General features: G+C 38.5%; 1 protein-coding gene across 1 annotated transcript in view; it reads right to left on the bottom strand.

The window, feature by feature from the left end:
• Positions 1–5,992: 5,992 nt before the first annotated feature.
• Positions 5,993–25,006, bottom strand: part of LOC113269424 (glutamate carboxypeptidase 2) — a 92,815-nt gene continuing 73,801 nt past the window's right edge. Inside the window, exons 16-19 of the mRNA XM_057314632.1 lie at positions 23,721–23,985; positions 23,360–23,441; positions 18,644–18,736; positions 5,993–6,321 (exon numbers count right to left, since the gene is read on the bottom strand). Of these exons, the coding sequence (XP_057170615.1) occupies positions 6,132–6,321; positions 18,644–18,736; positions 23,360–23,441; positions 23,721–23,985 (630 nt within the window). The 3' untranslated portion in view covers positions 5,993–6,131. The remainder of the gene's footprint in view (positions 6,322–18,643; positions 18,737–23,359; positions 23,442–23,720; positions 23,986–25,006) is intronic.

Raw genomic sequence — 25,006 nt, 5'->3', positions numbered from 1 at the left:
CATATACTCTTTGCCCTTACACATGCATAACCTCCCCCATTATTAACAACCCTCACCGGAGTGGTGCATTTGCTACAATTGATGAACTTACAATGATATATTATTGTCAGCCAGAGTCCATTCTTTACTCACTCTTGGTATTGTACGTCCTATGGGTTTGGATAATTTATAATAAAATGTATCCTTCATTATAGTATCACACAGAGTAGTCTCCCTGCCCTAAACATCTTCTGTGCTCCACCAAGAATCCTCTATGTTGATCATGAATCTTTTAAGTGGAGGATGTTTTACTGAAAAGGCAATTAAAAATAAATATTCTCTGATATTAACAAAAAAACCCCTGTGAAGTCTATCAGAAATGTGTCCTTTAGGGGTGCCTGGGTGGCTCAGTCAGTTAGGCGTCTGCCTTCTGTTCCTGGGATGGAGCCCTGGATCCCTTCAGGCTCTCTCCCTTTTCCTTCTCCTTCTGCCCCTCCCCCTGCTTGTGCTCTCTTGCTCTCTGTCTCTCTCTGTCAAATAAATAAATAAAATCTTTTAAAAAATATGTCCTTTAGATTGGAGGGGTTTATAGGTATTTGGTATGTATGTTTTATTATAAAGAACTACTTTTTTTCTGTTTGTGAGCTTTTTTAAAGTTAAAAATATTTTACAAACCAAGGAACAGTTTGAGTGACTTTGAAGATAAATTTATTACTCAACAGCAGAACCACCTATGGGGACTGAGTTGTAGGTATGAAACTGTAAAAAAGGCTGTAGATTACTGGATCAGTATTCTGAAATAGAAATTAGTGGTAGTGTCTTAGATAAATTCCCAAATCACTGAGCAAAATGAATTTATAGATCAAAAGTTTGTAGTGATCTAACAAACTTCTCTGAAGCGTTATCTACAATTCCTATTACTATGAAAAACAAGAAAGACTCAAAACATTTTTGATGAAATAGTTCCATTGAGAGGTATGTCTACTGGTTTAGGGATCCTTTCTACTCTGACTCAATACATTATGCAGATTAACTTTTTCTGTGATCTCCTCCTCATGTTCCCTTAATTTATTTTTGTTCAGTAATCCCCTTGACTCTGCATTTCAGCTTGCCATTTTATCACCCTCCTTGTTTGCTTCTCCTGAGCAATAGATTTATGTTTATCTTAAGGTTGTGGCTGACCTTTAAGAAGGGTAGAGGTTAAGAGCCCTGCTGTTTAACTGTGCATATTCATATTACTTTGTGCCTTGATTTTATGTCCTTATCCTTATTCTTTTATTTTCTTTTTCTCTTAACTTGAGCACACGCACACAAACATACACAGCCTTCAGGGAGAAGAGTGGAGATTAATTATTAATACTGAACTTACTGATTTAAAAGAGCTTGTAAGTTAGTTATGGTAACACTGTTATATTCAAAGCAAATATTTTTCCCAATATAGCATTTTCATTTTGTTTACAGATCATTTGCTTTTTTCCTCCCAATTTTTAGGTTTAGTAGATCCAATCCATCTAGACATTAACACATACTCTCATTTCATTCTGATTTTATGGTTGTATTCTCCATATTTAATTGCTTATTTCATCTGAATTTATTTTGGAATTTGAATATATTTGGGATTGAATATATTTGGGATTGAACTGAATTTAAATTATTTGATTAAAAAATAATTTTTTTGACTGAATACAAATTGAGTTTAAATTATTTGAAAATTTCACTATTTGGCATTGAATTTGATTTCTTTATTAATAGCCCCAAGTTATTTACTGAAGGATTTGATTTACTCAAATAAGTGCAGTGGAGAGTGTATGAATTGAAATATGAGAAATCATAATAATAGGCCTTAAAAATCAGAGATAAAATTCCATCTCTATTGGACTTCATAATCTTTTCAGTTTTCCAAAGCAATGTATGTTTTATAAACTTTCATATCAGATGAACATATAAGGCATTAAACCTGTGGATCAATGTAGCTCATAGAGTAAGACAGAGATATATAGTACTGTCCCTGAGACTAGAAAAGTGGTTAGTATACATGTTGACTTATTTTTCTATTTATTATTCCAATTTGATATTCTATTTTTGAGCTATAAAACCACTCTATGGACTACTTACCCATACATCTTTCTCCTCTAACTGCGCAGCAGACAGCCTATAAAATCTAGCCTTCAGCAATATGGAACCCATTACGGTTCTGAGATTATCCCAAGGGATTAATGAGAAACAAAAGTCTTCAGGAATTCCATAGAACTCGGTTCATCTTAAAAGTTCATGCATTGTCTTTCCAATTTCATAAACCAGTTAAACTTGGCCTTAGTATAATCACAAAATTGCTGTTCAAAATGTATACAGCATCTTTATCATTTTCTTGCCATTGCAGTTTGATAAGTGATTTTACTTAATCATTACTAAATATCCAGATCAATGTAAAATTTATTTGGTGTATTTATTGTGCACATAATTAGTTAATTCACCTCGTTTTTAAGCCACACTCAACAACAAACATGTAACTGCAATTGGTGAAACACATCTTACAACTATATGACATACAAAAAAACAATAACCAAATAAAAAGATGCATATAAAAGAATAAACAATAATTCAGAATTGTAGGACTGGAAGCTATAGTAGTTACTTAATTCAACTATATCATCATGCAGAAGAGAAGAGAAAAAATGGTACTCATTACCATATTAAGAAATACCCTACCACTCAAATGACAATATTAAACATATACTGATTAGTAATTATATGCTGGACACTGTTCTAAGTGCTTTGCATGTACTAGCTCTTTTATTCCTTACAGCAACCCTATGAAATACTGTTTAACACCCATTTTATAGATTAAGAAACTTAAGAGAGCCTCAATAATTTGCCTATAGTCATATTCCAAGTGAAAGGAGCAGGGTTTGAACTGGCAGTCTGTCTCCCAAAGCTGTGCTTCTGACCATCACTGCACGACCTCTTGTATGCACCTTTTTGTTTTTTTTTTAAATATTTTATTTATTTGAGAGAGAGAGAGAGAGAGAGAGGGAGAGAAAACATGTGTGCAAGCGGGGAGATTTGGGGGGCAGAGGAGAGGGAGAAGCAGACTCCCTGCTGAGCAGGGAGTCTGATGTGGGGCTCGATCCCAGGACTCTGGGATCATGACTTGAGCCGAAGGCAGACACTTAACCAACCAAGCCACCCAGGTTCCCCGTCACCATATGACCTCTTGTGAATGACAGTTACAATAAATGTATTGCTAAAATATGTTATTAAGCCCTGGGATTACACAAAATGTTTTGTGGGGATGCTTTTTGCATGTTTACAATTTGACTGAAAGTTCACAATACTTTCCAGTATTGTGTGGGTTTTTATCCATTTTTTAGAATGGTAATGTTCACCTTTCTCCAGTCCCTTGCGTCACCCACAGTATTGTCCAAATGTCTAACACCGACGTCAATAAAAGCCTGTTAGCATGCTCAGTCAAATCCCATTACAAGGCATTGCTGAAATCTTAGTGCTGAGCACATCACTTCCCAGACACACCATTTGCCAAACATATTGTCTCCCAGACACAGTTCCATGTGCACACTACTGGCTATTCAAAGATAAGTGGACGCTGAGGACTCTGCATCCTGGTAGAGAGACACTGGAGCCACAGTCATGATCCAGACTTGTTCCTAAAAATTGGTAGGGGTTAAGATATAGGGAATTGGTAAATATCCTGTAAGTCTTTGCAGAAGAGATGAAATGTGAAGGATGAGAGGGAAGTCTTGTGTTTTCTGAGGGTGAAGGTCTGCGTGACACAGGTGTTATGAGAAAAAATTCAGGTTGTGATCTCTTGCTGGATTAATGCCTTTCCAAATCATCTATGCCTAGGCCAGAGTGCTTCCTAAAATGTAAATCTCACATTTGTCTACCCTGCATGGCTTTTTATACAGGAAAAGAATCACACTCCTTAGTGTATCTTCACAAACCTTACATGATCTGTTGCTAAATATATAGATTGTTCTCCTATATTCTCCTTGGATTCTAGCAACATTAAATTCTTCATATTTCTCTAATCTGCCAATTTTTTCTTATTTCTATTCTTTTGTATAAGATGATTACTTTTCATTGGGAATATAAGTGAATAAAATAAGTGTAACAGTTTCACATTGCCCAATAAAATTAAAGATGTACACATTTTACTACCCAGACATTTCATTTATGGGTAGATGGTGTCAGAAAAGAGAATAACTTGAATATTTGTATTGGGAGATGTGTTGTTAGGAGCAAAAGACAGAGAACATTCCAAACTCCCACCAGCAGAAAAATGAATAAATGTGTTCTATTATGTGTCAGCTATTCAATGTATTGCTTCTTTGCTCCAGACTTAGTCTTCATTGTCTGCTCTTTGTAAATATATATGGGTTCTTTAAAAACTTCTTCTTTGACAAGAGACATGGTGTTAAACTTTGTGAGTAGAAGGCATTGTAGACACATTGCAGGAAGGGGTTTTCCTTCCTGGTTCCCAAAGGCTCAGCTGGCAGGCTTCTGCATGCAAATGATTTCAGCATCTGGGTCATATAGCATACATGGCTTCACCATTGCTCCCATCCTGGAGTAACCCCGTCCTGCAGCGCCCCCATCCTGCAGCACTCCCATCCTGCAGTGTCCCTGTCCTGCAGTGTAGGCTGCTGCCATAACACTTGCTTCTTGCAGTTCATGGTGGCCAGAACTCAGTAGCCAGGAGCTTCTTCTAACACTGCCCTTGGTTGGTTTGGTGGTAAAGAGCTTCTGGCAAGGCAATTCCCCTGAATCAGTTTTCTACGGTGGCCTAGAGTACAGGTTTCTGGGGGGGTTGCAAATTCTGCACAGCACCACAGTATCTTTCTGCTGTTCAGTAAGGCCCATGGCATGGGGGAAATTCTTCACTGGCTGTTCCATCTCAGCCCTTGGGATAGTGACTGCTCCTTGGACCTGTTATACCTACATTCTTTAGAGTTCTCTTTACCTTTAACTAGATAGTATCTCATTACTGCAATGCTACCATAACCAATCATTCTTTATATTAACTTTACCTGCTTATGTTGCCATGTGGTTTCTCTGTCTTAACTGGACCCTGACAGATAAATGTTATATTCATGCAAGTGAATTGTTCCACGTCAGTGAACCCTTATGAACTCCAGCCCCAATGACACATGGATGCACCTTCAAAGGTGACTGAAAAAATCAAGTCTTAGAAAATAGATACACAGTATGATTTTATTTATAAACAGTTAAAAAAATACACAAAGCCAAAAACACATAAGGAATATAGGCCTGTGTGGTATAATGATAAATAATAGAAAGATTCACATAAGATTCAAGAAAGTGAGTATCTCTGGCAGAAGATGAAGGCACACTGGTCAGTGGTAGATGGGGGATTCAAAGATATTGGTAACATTCCTTTTCTTAATCTGGTTATTTGTGGGAGGGCAGTTCTACCAATGTTCATTTCTTTATTATTTTTTACTGTACATATGTTATATATATCCTTTGATAGAAATAGGATATTTGCTAATTAAATAAAAGTAATTATCATTTATTGTATAGAGTGACTATAATTACCAGCAGTGTGAATAGATCAGAGTAGCTCAACTAATTTGCTAAGATAGTAATCTGTCAGCCCTGGGTGGCCAGTAGGGTTGACACCAGTGCTGAATTAGACTCTATCCCCTATAATGCCACATAGGAGTTTTAATATAGTAGGTGTTTGCCTTAATTTAGCAGCATTGTCCACAATAGCAAAATTGTGGAGGGAGCCGAGATGCCCTTCAGCGGATGACTGAATTAAGATAATGTGGTGCATATATAAAATGGAATATTACTCGCCATCGAAAAGAAAAATTTCACAACATTTGCAGCAACATGGATGGGACTGGAGGAGAAAAAGTTAATTTTAACAGTTCAAATTTGGAATAACCTTCCATAATTATAGAATAAAAATTGTCCCTCTTTCTTTTTTGATTCACAAGGAGAAGAAAAACAAATGCTAAGATGTGTGTGTGTATTAACTTTATTTTTTTAGAAACCAGTCACCATGTTTGGATGATGCCCTTACTCCTAATTTGGAATACACCTTTCATGATTTTTTCTGAGTGATAGACCATACCTATTCAAAACGGGTTCTCTGAAGAACCACCTCAGGCTACTTCTCTCAGGGTCCCAGCTGCAGCCTGCACTGTAAAGGCTGCAATGGAGATCTGTCTCTTCACTTCTCCCCAGGCCTTGGAAGGATCCACCTTGCTTTCAATATCAAACAGAGCATCATAAATTCCTGGGAATGACTCCCCTGCATACTTGTTGTGGCTGCTGGGAGCATATATGATGTGCCTGTTGATAAAAACAGTTTGGTGTCTATCAGGTGCCCAAATGATATATAACAAGAGAAAAACAGGAGCACTCTACAAATCCTGAACTGCACAATTCTAATTTTATAATTCGAATAAGCCACTTGTCAGCTAAACTTCCAAGTTTAATCATCTCCAAAAACCAGTCTATGAAGTATGTGTTAATTATGTTTTAACTTTAAACAGAGGACTTAATGTGGTTCAGAGCAACAAAAGTAATGATAGCCCCAATACCTTGTCACCTACTATGGATCATGCTTGCAATTAAATGATTTGCCTATAATTTTTCTATTTCTTAAAAATAAATGCTAACACCAGGGTAACTGAGTTGGTTAAGTCTCTGACTCTTGGTTTCAGCTCATATCATGATCTAAGTATCTTGGGATCCAGTACCTCATCACGCTCCCCACTCAGTGGGGAGTCTGCTTCTCGGTCCCTCTCTCCCTTTCTGCCCCTCCTCCCACTTGCACGCACATGTGCAACCTCTCTCTCTCTAAAATACATAAATAAATCTTAAAAAAAAACTCTACAAAGTTGCTACTAGCATTTCAAAAGGAGGAAATTGAGATTTGAGAGATTTAAGTGACTAGTCTCAAGCTAGACTGCAAATAAGCACTGACTTTTCACTCTCCCACTTTACCCTCTGAAATGTAGCACAGTTGTGATTATTAAAGTCCTCTTTGTGACCTGCCAACATACTATTGTGTTTTTCTCTTTAAAAAAGAAGACACACTAACATGTTAGAATGCCTAGCTTAAAGCATGAACAATCATTAAAAACATTTTGAAAGTGTAACATGACCTAGGTAGAAGGTGATATTTTATTGAAAGACCTATGTCAGTTCATGTCATAACCCATGAAGGGAAAGATAAGTTCCCAAAGAGGTAAAGAAGGAAAGAAGCACAATCATGCCACCATTGAGAAACCACTCACCATGTTTGGATGATGCCCTTACTCCTAATTCTGATCCTTTGATAATCCATAAACAGAAAGACAGGGACATTTCTCAGTAGTCACTGATCTAATTTGTTCTGCAATTCTTAGTAAGATCAACTTACTGTTCATCATTGATGTTTATCAGAAATATTTATAATTGTCAAAAATTAGAAAAAAATGTGAACGTTAGGAGAGTATATAAATATACATTTTATATATTTTTTTAAAATTTTTTATTATGTTATGTTAGTCACCATACAGTAGATCCTTAGTTTTTGATGTAGTGTTCCATGATTCATTATTTGTGTATAACACCAGTGCTCCATGCAATATGTGCCCTCCTTAATACTCATCACCAGCCTATCCCAATCCCCCACCTGCCTTCCCTCTGAAGCCCTCAGTTTGTTTCCCAGAGTCCATAGTCTCTTGTGGTTCACTCCCCCTTCTGTTTACCTCCCCCTTCATTCTACCCTTCCTTCTCCTACCAATCTCCCTGCTATTTCTAATGTTCCATAAACTAGTGAAACCATGTGATAATTGTCTTTCTCTGCTTGACTTATTTCACTTAGCGTAATCTCCTCCAGTCCTGTCCATGTTGCTGCAAATGTTGGGTAATCATGCTTTCTGATGGCTGAGTAATAGTCCATGGTATATATGGACCACATCTTCTTAATCCATTTGTCTGTTGAAGGGCATCTTGACTTCTTCCACCATTTAGCTATTGTGGACAATCCTGCTATGAACATTGTGGTGCATATGGCCCTTCTCCTCACTACGTCCATACATTTGGGGTAAATACCCAGTAGTGCAATTGCTGGATCATAGGGTAGCTCTAATTTTAACTTTTTTTTAAAAGATTTTATTTATTTATTTGAGAGAGAGAGAGAGCCAGCCAGCGAGAGAGGGAACACAAGCAGGGGGAGTGGGAGAAGAAGAAGCAGGCTCCCAGCAGAGGAGCCCAATGTGGGGCTCGATCCCATAACACCAGGATCACGCCCTGAGTTGAAGGCAGATGCTTAACAACTGAGCCACACAGGCGCCCCTATTTTTAACTTTTTGAGGGACGTCTACACGGTTTTCCAAAGTGGCTGTACCAACTTGCATTCCCACCAACAATGTAAGAGGGATCCCCTTTCTCCACATCCTCTCCAACATTTGTTGTTTCTTGCCTTGTCAATTTTTGAAATTCTAACTGGCATAAAGTGGTATCTCAAGGTGGTTTTGATTTGAATTTCCCTGATGCCTAATGATTTTAAACATTTTTTCATGTGTTTGTTAGCCATTTGTATGACTTCATTGGAAAAGTGTCTGTTCATATCTTCTGCCCATTTTTTGATTTGATTAATTTTTTTTCTCGTGTATTGGGTTTGAGAGGTTCTTTATAGATCTTGGATACTAGTCTTTTATCTGTAGTGTCATTTGCAAAAACCTTCTCCCATTCCATGGGCTGCCTCTTAGTTTTTTTGAATGTTTCCTTGGCTGTGCAGAAAATTTTTATCTTGATGTAGTCCCACGAGTTCATTTTTTCTTTTGTTTCTCTTGCCTTTGGATATGTGTCATGTAAAAGGTTGCTTTGGCCAATGTCGTAGAGGTTGCTGCCTATGTTCTCCTCTAGAATTTTGATGGATTCCTGTCTCACATCGAGGTCTGTCATCCATTTGGAGTTTATCTTTGTGTATGGTGTGAGAGAGTGCTCAAGTTTCATTCTTTTGCATATAGCTGTCCAATGTTCCCAGTACCATTTATTGAAGAGACTGTTTTTTTCCTGCTTTGTCAAAGATTAGTAGCCCATAGAGCCGAGGGTCCATGTCTGGGTTCTCTATTCTCTTCCATTGGTCTATGTGTCTGTTTTTGTGCCAGTACCATGCTGTCTTTGTGATCACAGCTTTGTAGTATAGCTTGAAATCAGGCAACGCGATGCCCTCAGCTTTGTTTTTCCTTTTTAACATTTTCTTGGCGATTCAGGGTCATTTCTGGTTCCACACAAATTTAAGGGCTGTTTGTTCCAGCTCTTTGAAAAGTATCATTAGTATTTTGATCGGGATGGCATTGAAAATGTAGACTGCTCTGGGTAGCATGCACATTTTAACTATGTTTATTCTCCCGATTCATGGGCATAGAATATTTTTCAATCTTTTTGTGTCTTCTTCAATGTCTTTCAAGAGTGATTTATAGTTTCCAGAATATAGATCCTTTACCTCTCTGGTTAAGTTAATTCTGAGATATCGTATGATTTGGTGGTATTGTAAATGGAATCAATTCCCTAATTTTCTTTCTTCAGTCTCATTGTTCAGGTACAGAAATTCAACTGATTTCTGAGCATTAATTTTGTATCCTGCCACATTACTTAATTGCTCTATAAGTTATAGTAATTTGGGGGTGGAGTCTTTTGGGTTTTCCATATAGAGTATCATGTCATCTGCGAAGAGAGACAGTTTGACTTCTTCTTCGCCAATTTGAATACCTTTTATCCCTTTTTGTTGTCTGATTGCTGTTGCAAGGACTTTTAGTACTATGTTGAATAATAATGGTGAGAATGGGCATTCTTGTAATGTTCCTGATCTTAAGGGAAAGCCTTCCAGCTTTTCCCCATTGAGAATGATATTCACTATAGGCTTTTCATAGACGGTTTTTATGAAATTGAGGAATGTGCCCTCTTATCCCTATACTCTGAAGGGTTTTAATCAGGAAAGGATGCTGTATTTTGTCAAATGCTTTTTCTGCATCAATTGAGATGATCATATGGTCTTGACGCTTTTCTTGTTGATGTGATCTAGCACACTGATCGATTTGCAAATGTTGATCCAACCTTGCATCCCAAGGATGAATTCCACTTGGTCGTGATGGATAATCCTTTTAATGTACTGTTGGATCCTATTAGCTAGGATCTTGTTGAAAATTTTGGCATCCATATTCATCAGGGATAGCAGTCTGTAATTCTCCTTTTTGATGGGGTCTTTGCTTGGTTTGGGGATCAAGGTAATATTGGCCTTATAGAATGACTTTGGTAGTTTTCCTTCTGTTTCTGTTTTTTGAAACAGCATCAGGAGAATAGGTATTATTTCTTCTTTGAATGTTTGGTAGAACTGCCAGGGGAATCCGCTGGGCCCTGGACTCTTGTATTGTGGGAAGGTTTTTTTTTTAAATATAATATTTTTTTATTATACTATGTTAGTCACCATACAGTACATCCCTAGGTTTGATGTAAAGTTCAATGATTCATTAGTTGCGTATAACACCCAGTGCACCATATAATACGAGCCCTCCTTAATACCCATCACCAGCCCATCCCATTCCCCCATGCCCCCTCCCCTCAGAAGCCCTCAGTTTGAATTGGGAGGGGGTTTGATCACTGCTTAAATCGCTTCATAATTAATCAGTCTGTTTAGATAATCAATTTCTTCTTGTGTCAAACTTGGTAGTTTATAGGTTTCCAGGAAGGCATCCATTTCTTCCAGGTTGTTTAATTTATTGGCATATAGGTGTTGAGAATAGTTTCTTTTTTATTTTATTATTATTTTTTAATGTTTTTTTATTACATTATGTTAGTCATCATACAGTACATCCCTGGTTTCTGATGCAAGGTTCGATGATTCATTAGCTGCGTATAACACCCAGTGCAACATGCAATATGGCCCTCCTTACAACCCATCACCAGTCTATCCCAGTCCCCTACAGCCTCCCCTCTGAAGCCCTCAGTTTGTTTCTCAGAGTCCATAGTCTCCCATGCTTCACTCCCCCTTCTGATTACCCCCCCCTTTCTTTATCCATTTCTTCCCTTACCGATCTTCCTAGTTCTTATGTTCCATAGATGAGAGAAATCATATGATAATTGTCTTTCTGCTTCACTTATTTCACTTGGCATTATCTCCTCCAGTGCTGTCCATGTTGTAGCAAATGTTGAGAACTCGTTCTTTCTGATGGCTGAGTAATATTCCATTGTATTTATGGACCACAACTTCTTAATCCAGTCATCTGTTGAAGGGCATCTCGGCTCCTTCCACGATTTAGCTATTGTGGACAATGCTGCTATGGACATTGGAGTGCATATGGCCCTTCTCTTCATTACGCCTGTATCTTTCAAGTAAATACCCCGTAGTGCAATGGCTGGGTCATAGAGTAGCTCAATTTTTAACTTTTTAAGGGACCTCCACACTGTTTTCCAGAGTGGTTGTACCAACTTGCATTCCCACCAACAATGTAGGAGGGATCCCCTTTCTCCACATCCTCTCCAGCAATTGCTATTTCCTGCCTTGTTGATTTTTGCCACTAACTGGCGTAAGATGGTATCTTAGTATGGTTTTGATATGAATTTCCCTGATGGCTAATGATTTTGAACATTTTTTCATGTGTCTGTTAGCCATTTGTATGTCTTCATTGGAAAAGTGTCTGTTCATATCTTCTGCCCATTTTTTGATTTGTTTATTTTTTTCTCACGTATTGATTTGAGAAGTTCTTTGTAGATCTTGGATACCAGTCTTTTATCTGTAGCATCATTTGCAAATATATTCTCCCATTCCGTGGGCTACGTCTTAGTTTTTTTGATTGTTTCCTTGGCTGTGCAGAAGATTTTAATTTTGATGAATTCCAACATCTTCATTTTATCTTTTGTTTCTCTTGCCTTTGGAGATGTGTCATGTAAAAGGTTGCTTTGGCTGATGTCGTAGAAGTTACTGCCTATGTTCTCCTCTAGGATTTTGATGGATACCTGTCTCACATCGAGGTCTGTCATCCATTTGGAGTTTATCTTTGTGTATGGTGTGAGAGAGTGGTCAAGTTTCTTTTGCATGTAGCTGTCCAATTTTCCCAGCACCAATTATTGAAGAGACTGTCCTTTTCCCACCGGATGTTTTTTCCTGCTTTATCAAAGATTAGTTGCCCAAAGAGCTGAGGGTCCATTTCTGGGTTCTCTATTCTGTTCCATTGGTCTATGTGTCTGTTTTTGTGCCAGTACCATGCTGTCTTTGTGATCAAAGCTTTGTAGTATACCTCGAAATCTGGCATTGTGATGCCCCCAGCTTCGTTATTCCTTTTCAATAGTTCCTTGGCGATTCAGGGCCTTTTCTGGTTCCATACAAATTTCAGGACTATTTGTTCTAGTTCCTTGAAAAATGTCCTCGGTATTTTGATCGGGATAGCATTGAAAGTGTAGATTGCTCTGGGTAGCATGGACATTTTAACTATGCTAATTCTTCCGATCCATGAGCATGGAATGTTTTTCCATCTTTTTGTGTCTTCCTCAATGTCTTTCAAGAGTGATCTGTAGTTTCTAGAATATAGAACCTTTACGTCTCTGGTTAATTCCAAGGTAACGTATGGTTTTTGGTGCTATTGTAAATGGGATGGATTCCCTAATTTCTCTTTCTTCAGTCTCATTATTCGTGTATAGAAATGCAACTGATTTCTGAGCATTGATTTTGTGTCCTGCCACATTACTGAATTGCTCTATAACTTCTAATAGTTTGGGAGTGGATTCTTATGGGTTTTCCATATAGAGTATCATGTCATCTGCGAAGAGAGACATTTTGACTTCTTCTTTGCCGATTTGGATACCTTTTATCCCTTTTGTTGTCTGATTGATGTTGCAAGGACTTCTATTACAATGTTGAATAACAGTGGTGAGAGTGGGCATCCTTGTCGTGTTCCTGATCTTAAGGGGAAGGCTTCCAGCTTTTCCCCGTTGAGAATAATATTTATTGTAGGCTTTTCTTAGATGGCTTTTATGAGCTTGAGAAATGAACCCTCTATTCCTACACTCTGAAGGGTTTTAATCAGAAAAAGATGCTGTATTTTGTCCAATGCTTTTTCTGTGTCTATTGAGAGAATCGTATGATTTCTGAATTATTGTTTCTGAATAAAATCTAAGACACTCTTAGATTTGTGAATGTTGTACCACCCCTGCATCCCAGGGATGATTCCCACTTGGTTATGATGGATAATCCTTTTAATGTACAGTTGGATTCTATTTGCCAGGATCTCGTTGAGGATTTTGGCATCCATATTCATTAGGGAAATCGGTCTGTAATTCTCCTTTTCAATGGGATCTTTGCCTGATTTGGGGATCAAGGTAATATTGGCCTTATAGAATGCATTTGGTAGCTTTCCTTCTGTTTCTATTTTTTGAAATAGTTTTAGAAGAATAGGTATTATTTCTTCTTTGACTGTCTGGTTGAATTCCCCAGGAAAACCATCCAGGCCTGGGGTTTTATTTTCTGGAAGATTGTTGATCACTGACTCAATCTCTTCCTAATTAATTGGCCTGTTTAAAAAATCAATTTCTTCATGTTTCAGTCTTGGTAGTTTATGGGTTTCCAGGAAGGCCTCCATCTTGTCCAGATTGCTTAATTTATTGGCATAAAGCTGTTGATAAAAGTTTCTAATAATCCTTCCAATTTCATTGGTGTTGGTTGTGACCTTGCCTTTTTCATTCATAATTTTATTAATTTGGGTCCTTTCTCTCTTCTTTTGGATAAGTCTTGCCAGTGGTCTGTCAATTTTATTAATTCTCTCAAAGAACCAGCTTCTAGTTCTGTTGATCTGCTCTACTGTACTCCTGGTTTCTAATTCATTGATTTCTGCTCTAATCTTGTTCAACTGCTTCTTCGTGCATGGGTTAGGCCTGTCCCTCTTTTGCTGTTTTAGCTACTTGAGGTGAGAATATAAAAACTGCATTTTAGATTTTTCTGTTCTTTTGAGTGAGGCTTGGATGGCTATGTATTTCCCCCTAGGACTGCCTTTGCAGTATCCCATAGGTTTTGGACCGTTGTGTTTTCATTCTTGTTGGTCTTCATAAATTGTTTAATTTGATTTTTGATTTCCTGGTTTATCGAGTCATTCCTGGGCAGGAATGTTCTTAGTCTCCAAGTGTTTGAGTTTCTTCCAAATTTTTCCTTGTGGTTGAGTTCCAATTTCAAAGCTTTGTGGTCTGAAACATGCAGGGAATAATTTCAGTCTTTTGGTATCTGTTGAGACCTGTTTTGTGTCCCAGAACATGGTCTATTCTTGAGAATGTTCCATGGGCATTAGAATATGATGAGTATTCTTTGGTTCTGGGTTGTAGTGTTCTATATATATCTATGAGGTCCAACTCGTTGAGTATGGCATTCAAAGCTCTTGTTTCTTTGTTCATTTTCTGCGTAGGTGATCTATCTATTCCTGATAGTGGACTGTTGAGGTCCCTTACTATTACCATATTTTTATCTATATGTCTCTTTATTCTGGTTAAGAGTTGGCTTGTGTATCTTGCTGCTCCCCTGTTGGGGGCATATATATTTATAATTGTCATAGCCACTCGCTGGATACATCTTTTAAGAATAATATAGTGCCCTTCTGTGTCTCTAACTATAGTCTTTAGTTTAAAATCCAATCTGTCTGAGATGAGAATTGCTACCTCAGCTTTCTTTTGAGGTCCATTTGCGTGAAAGATGGTACTCCATCCCTTAACTTTCAGTCTGAATGTATCTTTGGGTTCAAAATGAGTCTCTTGTAGACAGCAAATGGTTGGGTCAGTTCTTATTATTCAATCTGCAACCCTGTAGCATTATGGGAAATTTTAAGCCATTCACATTGAGACTGAATACTGAGAGAAATGATTTTAATGATGCCATGTTGCCAGTAAAGTCTTTGTTTGTATCGGTTGTGACTTTCTGTTCTGTATCACCCTTGGGGCCTTTTTACCTTTATAGAACCCCCCCTTAATATCTCCTGTAGGGCTTGTTTCATGGTTACAAAATTGGTTAATGACTGGCGATTCTGGAAGGTCTTTATTTCTCCATCAATTCTGAATGACAGCCTTGCTGGATAAAGGATCCTTGGCTGCATGTTTTTCTATGAAAGAGATTTAAAAATGCCCCCCCCCCCCTACCCTTTCTGTCATTCCAGGTCTGTGTAGACAGGTCTGACGTAATTCTGAAACCCTTGCGTTGGTAAGTGAGAGATTTCTTTGCCCTGGCCACTTTCAATACTGTATCCTTGGATGTAATATTTGCGAATATGCACTATGACGTGATGTGCTGTAGGTTTGCAGTGGTTGAGCTTGGGAGGGGTCCTCTCTGTCTGTTGGACAAGAATGTCTGTTTCGGGGCGCCTGGGTGGCACAGCGGTTAAGTGTCTGCCTCCGGCTCAGGGCGTGATCCTGGCGTTACGGGATCGAGCCCCACGTCAGGCTCCTCCACTATGAGCCTGCTTCTTCCTCTCCCACTTCCCCTGCTTGTGTTCCCTCTCTCGCTGGCTGTCTCTATCTCTGTCAAATAAATAAATAAAATCTTTAAAAAAAAAAAAAAAGAATGTCTGTTTCCCTCGCTAGATTATGGAAGTTTTCAGCTACAATTTGTTCAAATATCTCTTCTAGACCTCTGTTTTTCTCCACCCCCTTGGGGATGCCGATGATTCTGACATTGGAACATTTCATGGAGTCAGTAATCTCCTGTAACCTACATTCCTGTGTGTGGATTTTTTGAGTCCCGATTCTATTCTAGCTTTCTCTTCTAGTAACCCATCCTTCAATTCGCTGATACGTACTTCTTCCTCATTCACCCTGGCCGTCAGAGCCTCTAGTTTTGACAGCATTTGGCTCAGAATTTTTAATTTCTGCCAGGTTCACTCTCATTTCTTCCCTTAGAGATTCTACATTCTCATTAACATTTTCGTTAATACTTTTTTCAAGTCTACACATCATCTTGACCATTATTACTCTGAACTCCATTTCTGATAATTTGGTTATCTCCATATCCATTAGTTCTGTGGCATAGGCCACAGACTCATTGTCTTGTCTTTGCTGGGGGGGACTTCTCCTTCTCGTCATTTTGATGAGGAGAGGTTGCGGGGTTGTCCAGAGCCCAAATTATTGACCGGGACCCACACCATGTGCCCTTGTTTTATAGGGATCTTAGGGATGTGGGCTGCTTAATTTTTCAGCCTGCCTTCTGGGGGAGGGGCCTGCCGCTCTGATAGTCAGGCAACCCTTTTTGGGTAGAGTCTCCTTGTCCCCTGCGAGGGGGGATGGGGATGGGCACACTGTGAGCCGGTATTTCCAGGCTTTGGTTCTTTGGCAGCTTTCCCTGGCATTTTGCTATGCCTCTTCTGAGAGTCAGAGTAGCAGTGGCCGAATCTCAGCCTCTGTCTCAGAACAGAGGGTTCACGGGCCATTCTCCACTGATGTTCTGACCACTTTAACTCTGTTTCTGCTGCTGCTGCTCAACCCTGCAGCGTCCCGGGATGTGCGCCCCACACCCGGCATCCCAGCCCTCACTTCCAGGGCCGGAGCGTCTCTGTCCTTTGTGTTTCTAATACCACCAGTTGCCTGTTGCCCCCGTGCTTCCCGGAGCTCCCGGTCTCAGTTTGGTTCCAGTGAGTGCACCGGAGGTCTGTGAAAAGTCTGGTGGCACGCGTTCCCCCGCTCACGGTCTCAGTCTGCTCTCTCGCGGGCGCTGGTCCACGAGTCTGCCCACTCCCCCGTGCAGGTGGCTACCACTTTCTGGCGCCCAAACATGGCGTCTCCTGCTCCCTTCCGTTTATCTTCTGATATCTGTGGGCAGTTTCATGGCTCCCTGCTTCGTACCTCAATACTCAGTGCTGGAGATGTTCATTTGTAGAGATCCAGATGTATCTTCCTGCGTCTCAGGCTGATTCCGTGGATGTTTAGGCAGGTCTGGTACCTATCCAGCTCAACTCAGGGGACTGGCTGAAAAAGGGGTCCCCTACTCCTCCGCCATCTTAACCCAACCCCTGATTCATAGCATTTTTAATTTCTGCCAGATTTGCTCTCATTTCCGCCCATGGGGATTCTATATCCTTGTTAGTATTTTTGTTAATATTTTTTCAAGCCTACACATCATCTTGACCATTGTTACTCTGAACTCCATTTCTGACAATTTGGTTATATCCATATCCATCAGTTCTGTGGCACAGGCTACAGTTTCTGTCTCCTTTTTTGCTGTGGATTCCTCCTCCTGGTCATTCAGATTAGGAGAGGTTGAGGGATGCCCAGAGCCCAAGTTATTGACCAGGAACCAGGCAATGTGCACTTGTTTTATAGGTACTTAAGGATGTGGGCTTCCTGATTTTTCAGCTTGCCTTCTGGGGGGGGGGAGGAGCCTGCCATGCTGATATTCAGGCAACCCTGTTTGGGTAGAGTTGCCCTGTCCCCTGTGGGGGGGTGGGGTGGGGATGGGCACAATGTGAACTGGTATTTCCAGGGTTTTGTTCTCTGGAGGCTTTTGCTGGCAGTTTTCTGTGACTCTTCTGAGAGTCAGAGCAGCAGTGGCCATATCCTAGTTTCTGTCTCAGAACAGAGAGATCACAGTCTGCTCTCCACTGAGCTCTCATGGCCACTTTAATTCTGTTTATGTCAGTGCTGCTAAAAGCCCCACAGCGTCCTGGGTTGTGCGCCCCACAGCCACTCTCCTAGGGAGAGTCCCTGGGAGTGCTGGCAAGTTTCTGTCCTTTTTGCTTCTAACACCACCAGCTGTCCCCAGTTCCTGCATGCGCTCCTGAGCTCCTTGTCTCAATCTGGTTGCACATGCTCCTGATCACCAGATTTCAGTCTAACTCAAGTGTGCACTCCTGAGCTCTGGTTTTCAGTCTGGTTCCAGTGAGCACTCCAGAACTCCGGTTTTCAGTCTGGTCACACAGGCGTTCCACGGCTCCCGGTCTTAATCTGCTTTCTCGTGGGTACCAGTCCACGAATCCACCTGCTCCCCAGTGCAAGTGCCTACTGCTTCCCAGTGCCTGAACATGGTGGAAGTGTCCTTCCCCTTCCATTTATCTTCCAATACCTGTGCACGGATTCACGGCTCCCCGCTTGGTACCTTAATACTCAGTGCCGGAGATGTTCATTTGTAGAGATCCTGATATATCTTCCTACATCTCAGGCTGATTTCATGGGTGTTCAGGATGATCTGGTAGATACCCAGCTCGATTCAGGGGACTAGCTGAAAAAAGGTCCCCTACTCCTCTGCCATCTTTTTTCTTCCTCACATTTTTTACATTTTACATATATTTATTATGTCTTATGTGTATACATACATAAGTCAAATATATTTAAAATGAGAGCGGGGCTAAAATTATATAAACCATATATAAGCATGATTTTATAACTAACCAACGGAATTGGGGTGATTTTTATTTTCTACTTGTGACTTTGTTGATCTAAATTTCCTACAATGAACATATATTAAATTATAATCTGAAATAAAAAAGATATAAAAAGAAAATGTAGCAATCATATTACATTATATGAAGAAATAATACATCATTTGCTATATATATTTTGAAATTTCTATTTGCTTACAAAAAATCAACTATATTTTTTCTGCAGTGCAAAAAATAAGAAAAAAGGATATAATGAGGAGTCATATTTGCATTCTTACCTATAGAAAGGCCTGTCTGGTAATCCTAAAGGATCAATAAATGCTCGTTCCAAAAACATCAGCTGATCATTCATAATTCTCAATAATATTGGGCTAAGTAAGAAAACAAATACAGATGTCACTTCATGAGAAAGCATGCACTGCACAGCAAAGTAAAAATTCACAAAAAAACTAAACATAAGTAATACATCTTAAGTCCCTATGATATGCAAATTAAGAAACTAGCCCACACAGTTACATTTTTAAAATCCTATAAAATACTATTCTGCTGAGGCTTATAATACCACAGAAAGTTATATGTGCCAGTTGAAAAAGTCAACAATACTTTTTATTTATATTGAACTAATTAATTGACAAACCTAGGTATTTAAATATAGGCAAGACATTTTTTATCTAAGGATCCTAATAATCTACTTAAAGAAGTGATTTTGATATTGAGTGGGATAGTCTATTAATGCTTAGTAGGGTTCCTGGAAAATTATACTAATTTACCAAATGATAGCCAATGTTTTTATTTTATTTTATTATTATTAAAGCCAAATGTCCTAGAAAATCATAATCTATGTCCATAAGGTCCTTTTCCAGAGAGAGGAAACATCATAGTTTTTAAGGACAGAAAATCAAATTCAGAGAATACATGGTGTTTTGAATCTCCTTAAGATTTATTTCTCATTGTTGATTTACTTTTATTTTTTTACCCACACAAAAATTTGGAGAGTACTGTAAAGTATAAGGGAAAAAAATCCCATATTCACCCCAGGATGACAGTTATTATACTACCTGGTTTACTTTGAGTTTTTCTCTACATTTGTTCGATAAAAATGTAATCAAACTTTATTTACAATTTTAAATATTTTTTGTTTACTTCACATTTTATTGTAAATATCTTACATTATATTTTCTTTATAATCAACTATTTTATGCTTCTAAAATGTTCAAATTGGCAGACATCTGATTTTTTGGTAATTTCTCTCCTCTTAGGTATTAACCATTTTGAATTATTTGGTATTTTTTAAATAAACTATTTTTATTTTTTAATTAAAAACTTTTTAAAAGAGATAGCAGGAGCAGGGGAAGAGTTGAATAGGGGCAGAAAGAGAGAGAATCTTCAGCAGGCTCCAAGCCCAGCATGGAACCTGACACGTGGATCCGTCCCTCTCACGACCCTGAGATCATGACCTGAGCCAAAATCATTTGGATGTTTAGCCCCTTGAATTGTTTGGTATTATAATTCATATCTTTCTCTGAGAAGCCCTTTTTTCTCTCCAAACTTGAAACTCTTTCCTGACGAAAATGGCCAAGAAATGGAAATAGTACGGCCAAGTCTAAGAACCTATATATGGCTCTTGAAACTTTAACAGTATGTATTTATGCTTTTCAAAAAAGCTTTTATTTTTTATTAATTTTTTTCAAAAAGGTTTTTAAAACAATTCACAATGCTATCAGAAAAGTGTGAGAGCAGGGGGATAGTTAAGATGGCGGAGGAGTAGGGGACCCCTTTTTCAGCCGGTCCCCTGAGTCGAGCTGAATAGGTACCATACCAGCCTAAATAACCACAGAATCAGCCTGAGATGCAGGAAGATACATCTGGATCTCTACAAATGAACATCTCCAGCACTGAGTATTGATGTACGAAGAGGGGAGCCATGAACCGCACACAGATATCGGAAGATAAACGGAAGGTGGAGGGAGCCGCCATGTTCGAGAGGAAGACATAAAAAGATGGAAAGATATTCCATGCTCATGGATCGGAAGAATTAGCATAGTTAAAATGTCCATGCTACCCAGTGCAATCTACACTTTCAATGCTATCCCGATCAAAATACAGAGGACATTTTGCAAAGATCTGGAACAAATAGTCCTTAAATTTGTATGGAACCAGAAAAGGCCCCGAATCTCCAAGGAACTGTTGAAAAGGAAAAAACAAAGCTGGGGGCATCACAATGCCGGAATTCGAGCTGTACTACAAAGCTGTGATCACAAAGACAGCATGGTACTGGCACAAAAACAGACACATAAACCAATGGAACAGAATAGAGAGCCCAGAGATGGACCCTCGGCTCTTTGGGCAACTAATATTTGATAAAGCAGGAAAAAACATCCGGTGGGAAAAACGCAGTCTCTTCAATAAATGGTGCTGGGAAAATTGGACAGCTACATGCAAAAGAATGAAACTTGACCACTCTCTCACACCATACACAAAAATAAACTCCAAATGGATGAAAGACCTCGATGTGAGACAGGAATCCATCAAAATTCTAGAGGAGAACATAGGCAACAACCTCTACGACATCGGCCAAAGCAACCTTTTTCATGATACATCCCCAAAGACAAGAGAAACAAAAGATAAAATGAATTTATGGGACTTCATCAAGATTAAAAGCTTCTGCACAGCCAAGGAAACAGTCAGAAAAACTAAGAGGCAGCCCACGGAATGGGAGAATATATTTGCAAATGACACTACAGATAAAGGACTGGTATCCAAGATCTACAAAAAACTTCCCAAACTCAATACATGAGAAACAAATAAACAAATCAAAAAATGGGCAGAAGATATGAACAGACATTTTTCCAATGAAGACATACAAATGGCTAACAGACACATGAAAAAATGTTCAAAATCATTAGCCATCAGGGAAATTCAAATCAAAACCACACTGAGATACCACCTTACACCAGTTAGAATGGCAAAAATAGACAAGGCAAGAAACAACAATTGCTGGAGAGGATGTGGAGAAAGGGGATCCCTCCTACATTGTTGGTGGGAATGCAAGTTGGTACAGCCACTCTGGAAAACAGTGTGGAGGTCCCTTAAAAAGTTAAAAATTGAGCTACCCTATGACCCAGCCATTGCACTACTGGGTGTTTACCCCAAAGATACAGACGTAGTAAAGAGAAGGGCCATATGCACTCCAATGTCCATAGCAGCATTATCCACAATAGCTAAATCGTGGAAGGAACCGAGATGCCCTTCAACAGATGACTGGATTAAGAAGTTGTGGTCCATATATACAATGGAATATTACTCAGCTATCAGAAAGAACGAGTTCTCAACATTTGCTACAACATGGACAGCACTGGAGGAGATAATGCTACGTGAAATAAGTCAAGCAGAGAAAGACAACTATCATATGATTTCTCTCATCTATGGAACATAAAAACTAGGAAGATCTGTGGGAGAAGAAAGGGATAAAGGGGGGTAATCAGAAGGGGGAATGAAACATGAGAGACTATGGACTATGAGAAACAAACTGAAAGCCTCAGAGGGGAGGGGGATGGGGGAATGGGATAGACTGGTGATGGGTAGTAAGGAGGGCACGTATTGCATGGTGCACTGGGTGTTATACACAACTAATGAATCATTGAGCCTTACATCGGAAACCGGGGATGTACTGTATGGTGACTAACATAATATAATAAAAAATCATTAAAAAAAAAAAGTGTGAGAGCATCTGCTCCAGGGCACCATCTGGTGCAATGTGTACAAGCAAGTTTTAATACATTAGTAAGTTGATATGAAGACAGCATAAGGTTATTTTGAAAATAGTATGATGTTATTTTCATCTGTATTTTTTAAACAGTAGTGAATTTGAATTTTTTTTTAACTGTTTCTATACAGGTAGTGTCTTCTTTTTTAATTGTCTTGCCAATTGCCAACATTTTCAGCTTGTTCTTTTGGATTTTCTTTCCAATTTTCAAAAAATATTTTTATAATGTTTATATTATAAACATGATTATAAATAAACATTATTATGCTGGAAAAGAGGTTTCCCAGTCTTCTATCTTTGCTATTGATGATTAACTTTCATATTATTAGCCATTTCAGTGTTCTCAAACCTGACTGTTTTGTCATTTCCCTATTGCTTTTAAACTTGGAATTTGACTTCCAAGAAATTTCAACTTTTAGTAAAGAATTCTTCTACAACCATTGCTTACGTTTGCAAGCAATGTCAAGTGAGATTCTGAACTCACTTTCTTATCAGTTCCTAGAAGAGCTTAAACAACATTATTGTTGAATATGGACTGTCTGCTCTTATCTTTCTATGTATTTTTGCATCAGTCCCCAAGGAGTTTATATTTTTATCATCATAGCAGGCTTCATATACAATTGATGTTCCCTCTCAAATTTCCACTTTAAAAGAAGTTCCTTAATACCCTCACATTATGTTTCTCCCATCTTAAAGTTCTATTCCAATTATGTTTACTTTGGTGATTTCACACAGGATTAATCCTAAATGCTTAATTTTGGGAGAAAACTGGCTTCTCAATACTTGTTATTCTGGAGAAAGAATTTTACCAGGTGGAAGTGGAAATATTGGAGGAACTCTGGAGGTAATGACATTAAGAAGACAAAGAAAAGAAGGTGTGCTCTGAAAATGGGAGAATTAGTTGAAGTATGATGGACAATGAAAGAACAAGAGACAAAGCTAGAAAAAGCTGGGGTCACACAGCGGAGGACCTTCAGTGCTAAGGTGGGAATTTTGTAACTAATAGCTGGTAGTTAAGGAGACACTGGCATTTCTCAGTACATGGCTGCCACTCAGAAAGTTAGAGATGGGTCTTAGAGAGATATGGCAGCCCTGTACAGGATGCTTTACAGTGGAGAGACAGAAGGGAGCAAAACATTTTCCAAAGATATTTCAGCAACAAAGATGTAATTAGTATCTCTTTTTCATTGTATCTATCACAGGCATAACTTAAAAATGTAGAACATACTTGTTTTTGTCCAAGTCTTGAAGTCTCTCACTGAACTTAGAAGCAATTTCTGTAAAGTTCTTCACAGCAGAGAAAAGTGAATCTGAAATAGAAATTGGGGCCTAATGGCATTGTCCTATGGCTTATGCAAAGGGAACAATATAGGAAGCTGTTTGTCCTCTTCTGCATTTACACAGTATTTATATTTTATATATTACAAGAGAAGCATCAGTGAAATGGCACATACATTTATAGATGTAAACAAAGCATCTGATCACATGGACTGGCAATAAATAATAAGGGCACTAAGGCAGATCATAACATTTCAGAGATTAATTGAAACACACAGATAATGAATTTTGAAAGAGGAAGTGTAGCATACCAAATGACACACTGTATGTTTTCATTTCTTGTGGATGTTTCATTGAAATATTGTAGATTTTGTCAGCATACTTTCTCAAAACTATAGCATAATCTCGACAGTCAAATGGGAGCACTATGGAATTGGCTAGTTCAAATACCATCCCTCCTCGAACCTGGGCCACAGTGAGGTGATACTTAAAAGTTGGATCATAAAACTTTTCCACCAATTCATATGTTTCATAGACACTGTGATACAATGGATAGCTCCTGAATTTGTTTGTTGCCTACAAAAAACAAACAAACAAAACACACAAAAACCAAAATATATTTCTTGTAAGATAGCTTATAATAAAATGTATAGTACAATATTTACTATTAATACTAGTAAAACTGTTTTGGTCAGTAATGAATAAAGGAATGTACTTAAGAACCTCAATAAGCCACTTAATAAGGGGTTAATATTATAATATTAAAATATACCCCAGATTTGTAATTTAAAAATATGTGTACATAACATAAATGATAGTATAAAAATTATCTGGAAAGACCTAACAGTTTTGCCTTCAAGGATACAGGAGATGTGAAAACGTTTCTGAAACAAAGACAAGATAATGTTGCATTTCAGTACAAACAATTTAAGAAGACAAGGAATTGTTGGAGGCAATTGTAAATGAACATTACACAATATTATATAGGGTAATGCTGCAAATTGTTAATGATTAAAATTCCACAAATGGATGACTCTCTGGCAAACAGCATGCGGAAACATGAAGAGTCCATGCAGTGAGGAATTCAGTAGTGGATCCAAAATCTCACGAAGGAGAGAGAAGGAATGCTCAGACATATGAAGACACCAAGAACATACACAAAAGGCAAGAGACAAGGAGTTTTCAAACAATGAATTGCTGATTTATGCCTTTTGCCTGCCTTAGTTAGTTGTTTACTTTTTTATTAATATAGAAGAACACTATATAGTGGTGTGTTGAAGAGGCTAGGATTCTAAAATTAGACAGCTAGAGTTTGAATTCAGGCTTTAGGATTTATTACCAAATAACTTTGAGTGGTTATTAACCCAAAGATTATTAGCTTTTCTTTACTGTAGTATTCTCATGAGTAAAGCATAGATAATATTAATATCTACCCTCACCCCACCCCCATCTAAGCCTGCCTGAGTCCTACCCCAGTGGTAGGATTAAAGATTTCCTGTCTGGAGAGAATAACTAGTCCAAGAGAAAAGACCTATAGATTCTCAGTTGTCACTTCCCCATGAAGCATCTAGAACAGGCACTCTCAATCATTCTTCTC

This window comes from Ursus arctos, unplaced genomic scaffold (assembly GCF_023065955.2).
Source record: "Ursus arctos isolate Adak ecotype North America unplaced genomic scaffold, UrsArc2.0 scaffold_19, whole genome shotgun sequence".
In the NCBI taxonomy this organism is placed as follows: domain Eukaryota; kingdom Metazoa; phylum Chordata; class Mammalia; order Carnivora; family Ursidae; genus Ursus; species Ursus arctos.
This window is presented reverse-complemented; position numbering and strand designations above follow the sequence as displayed.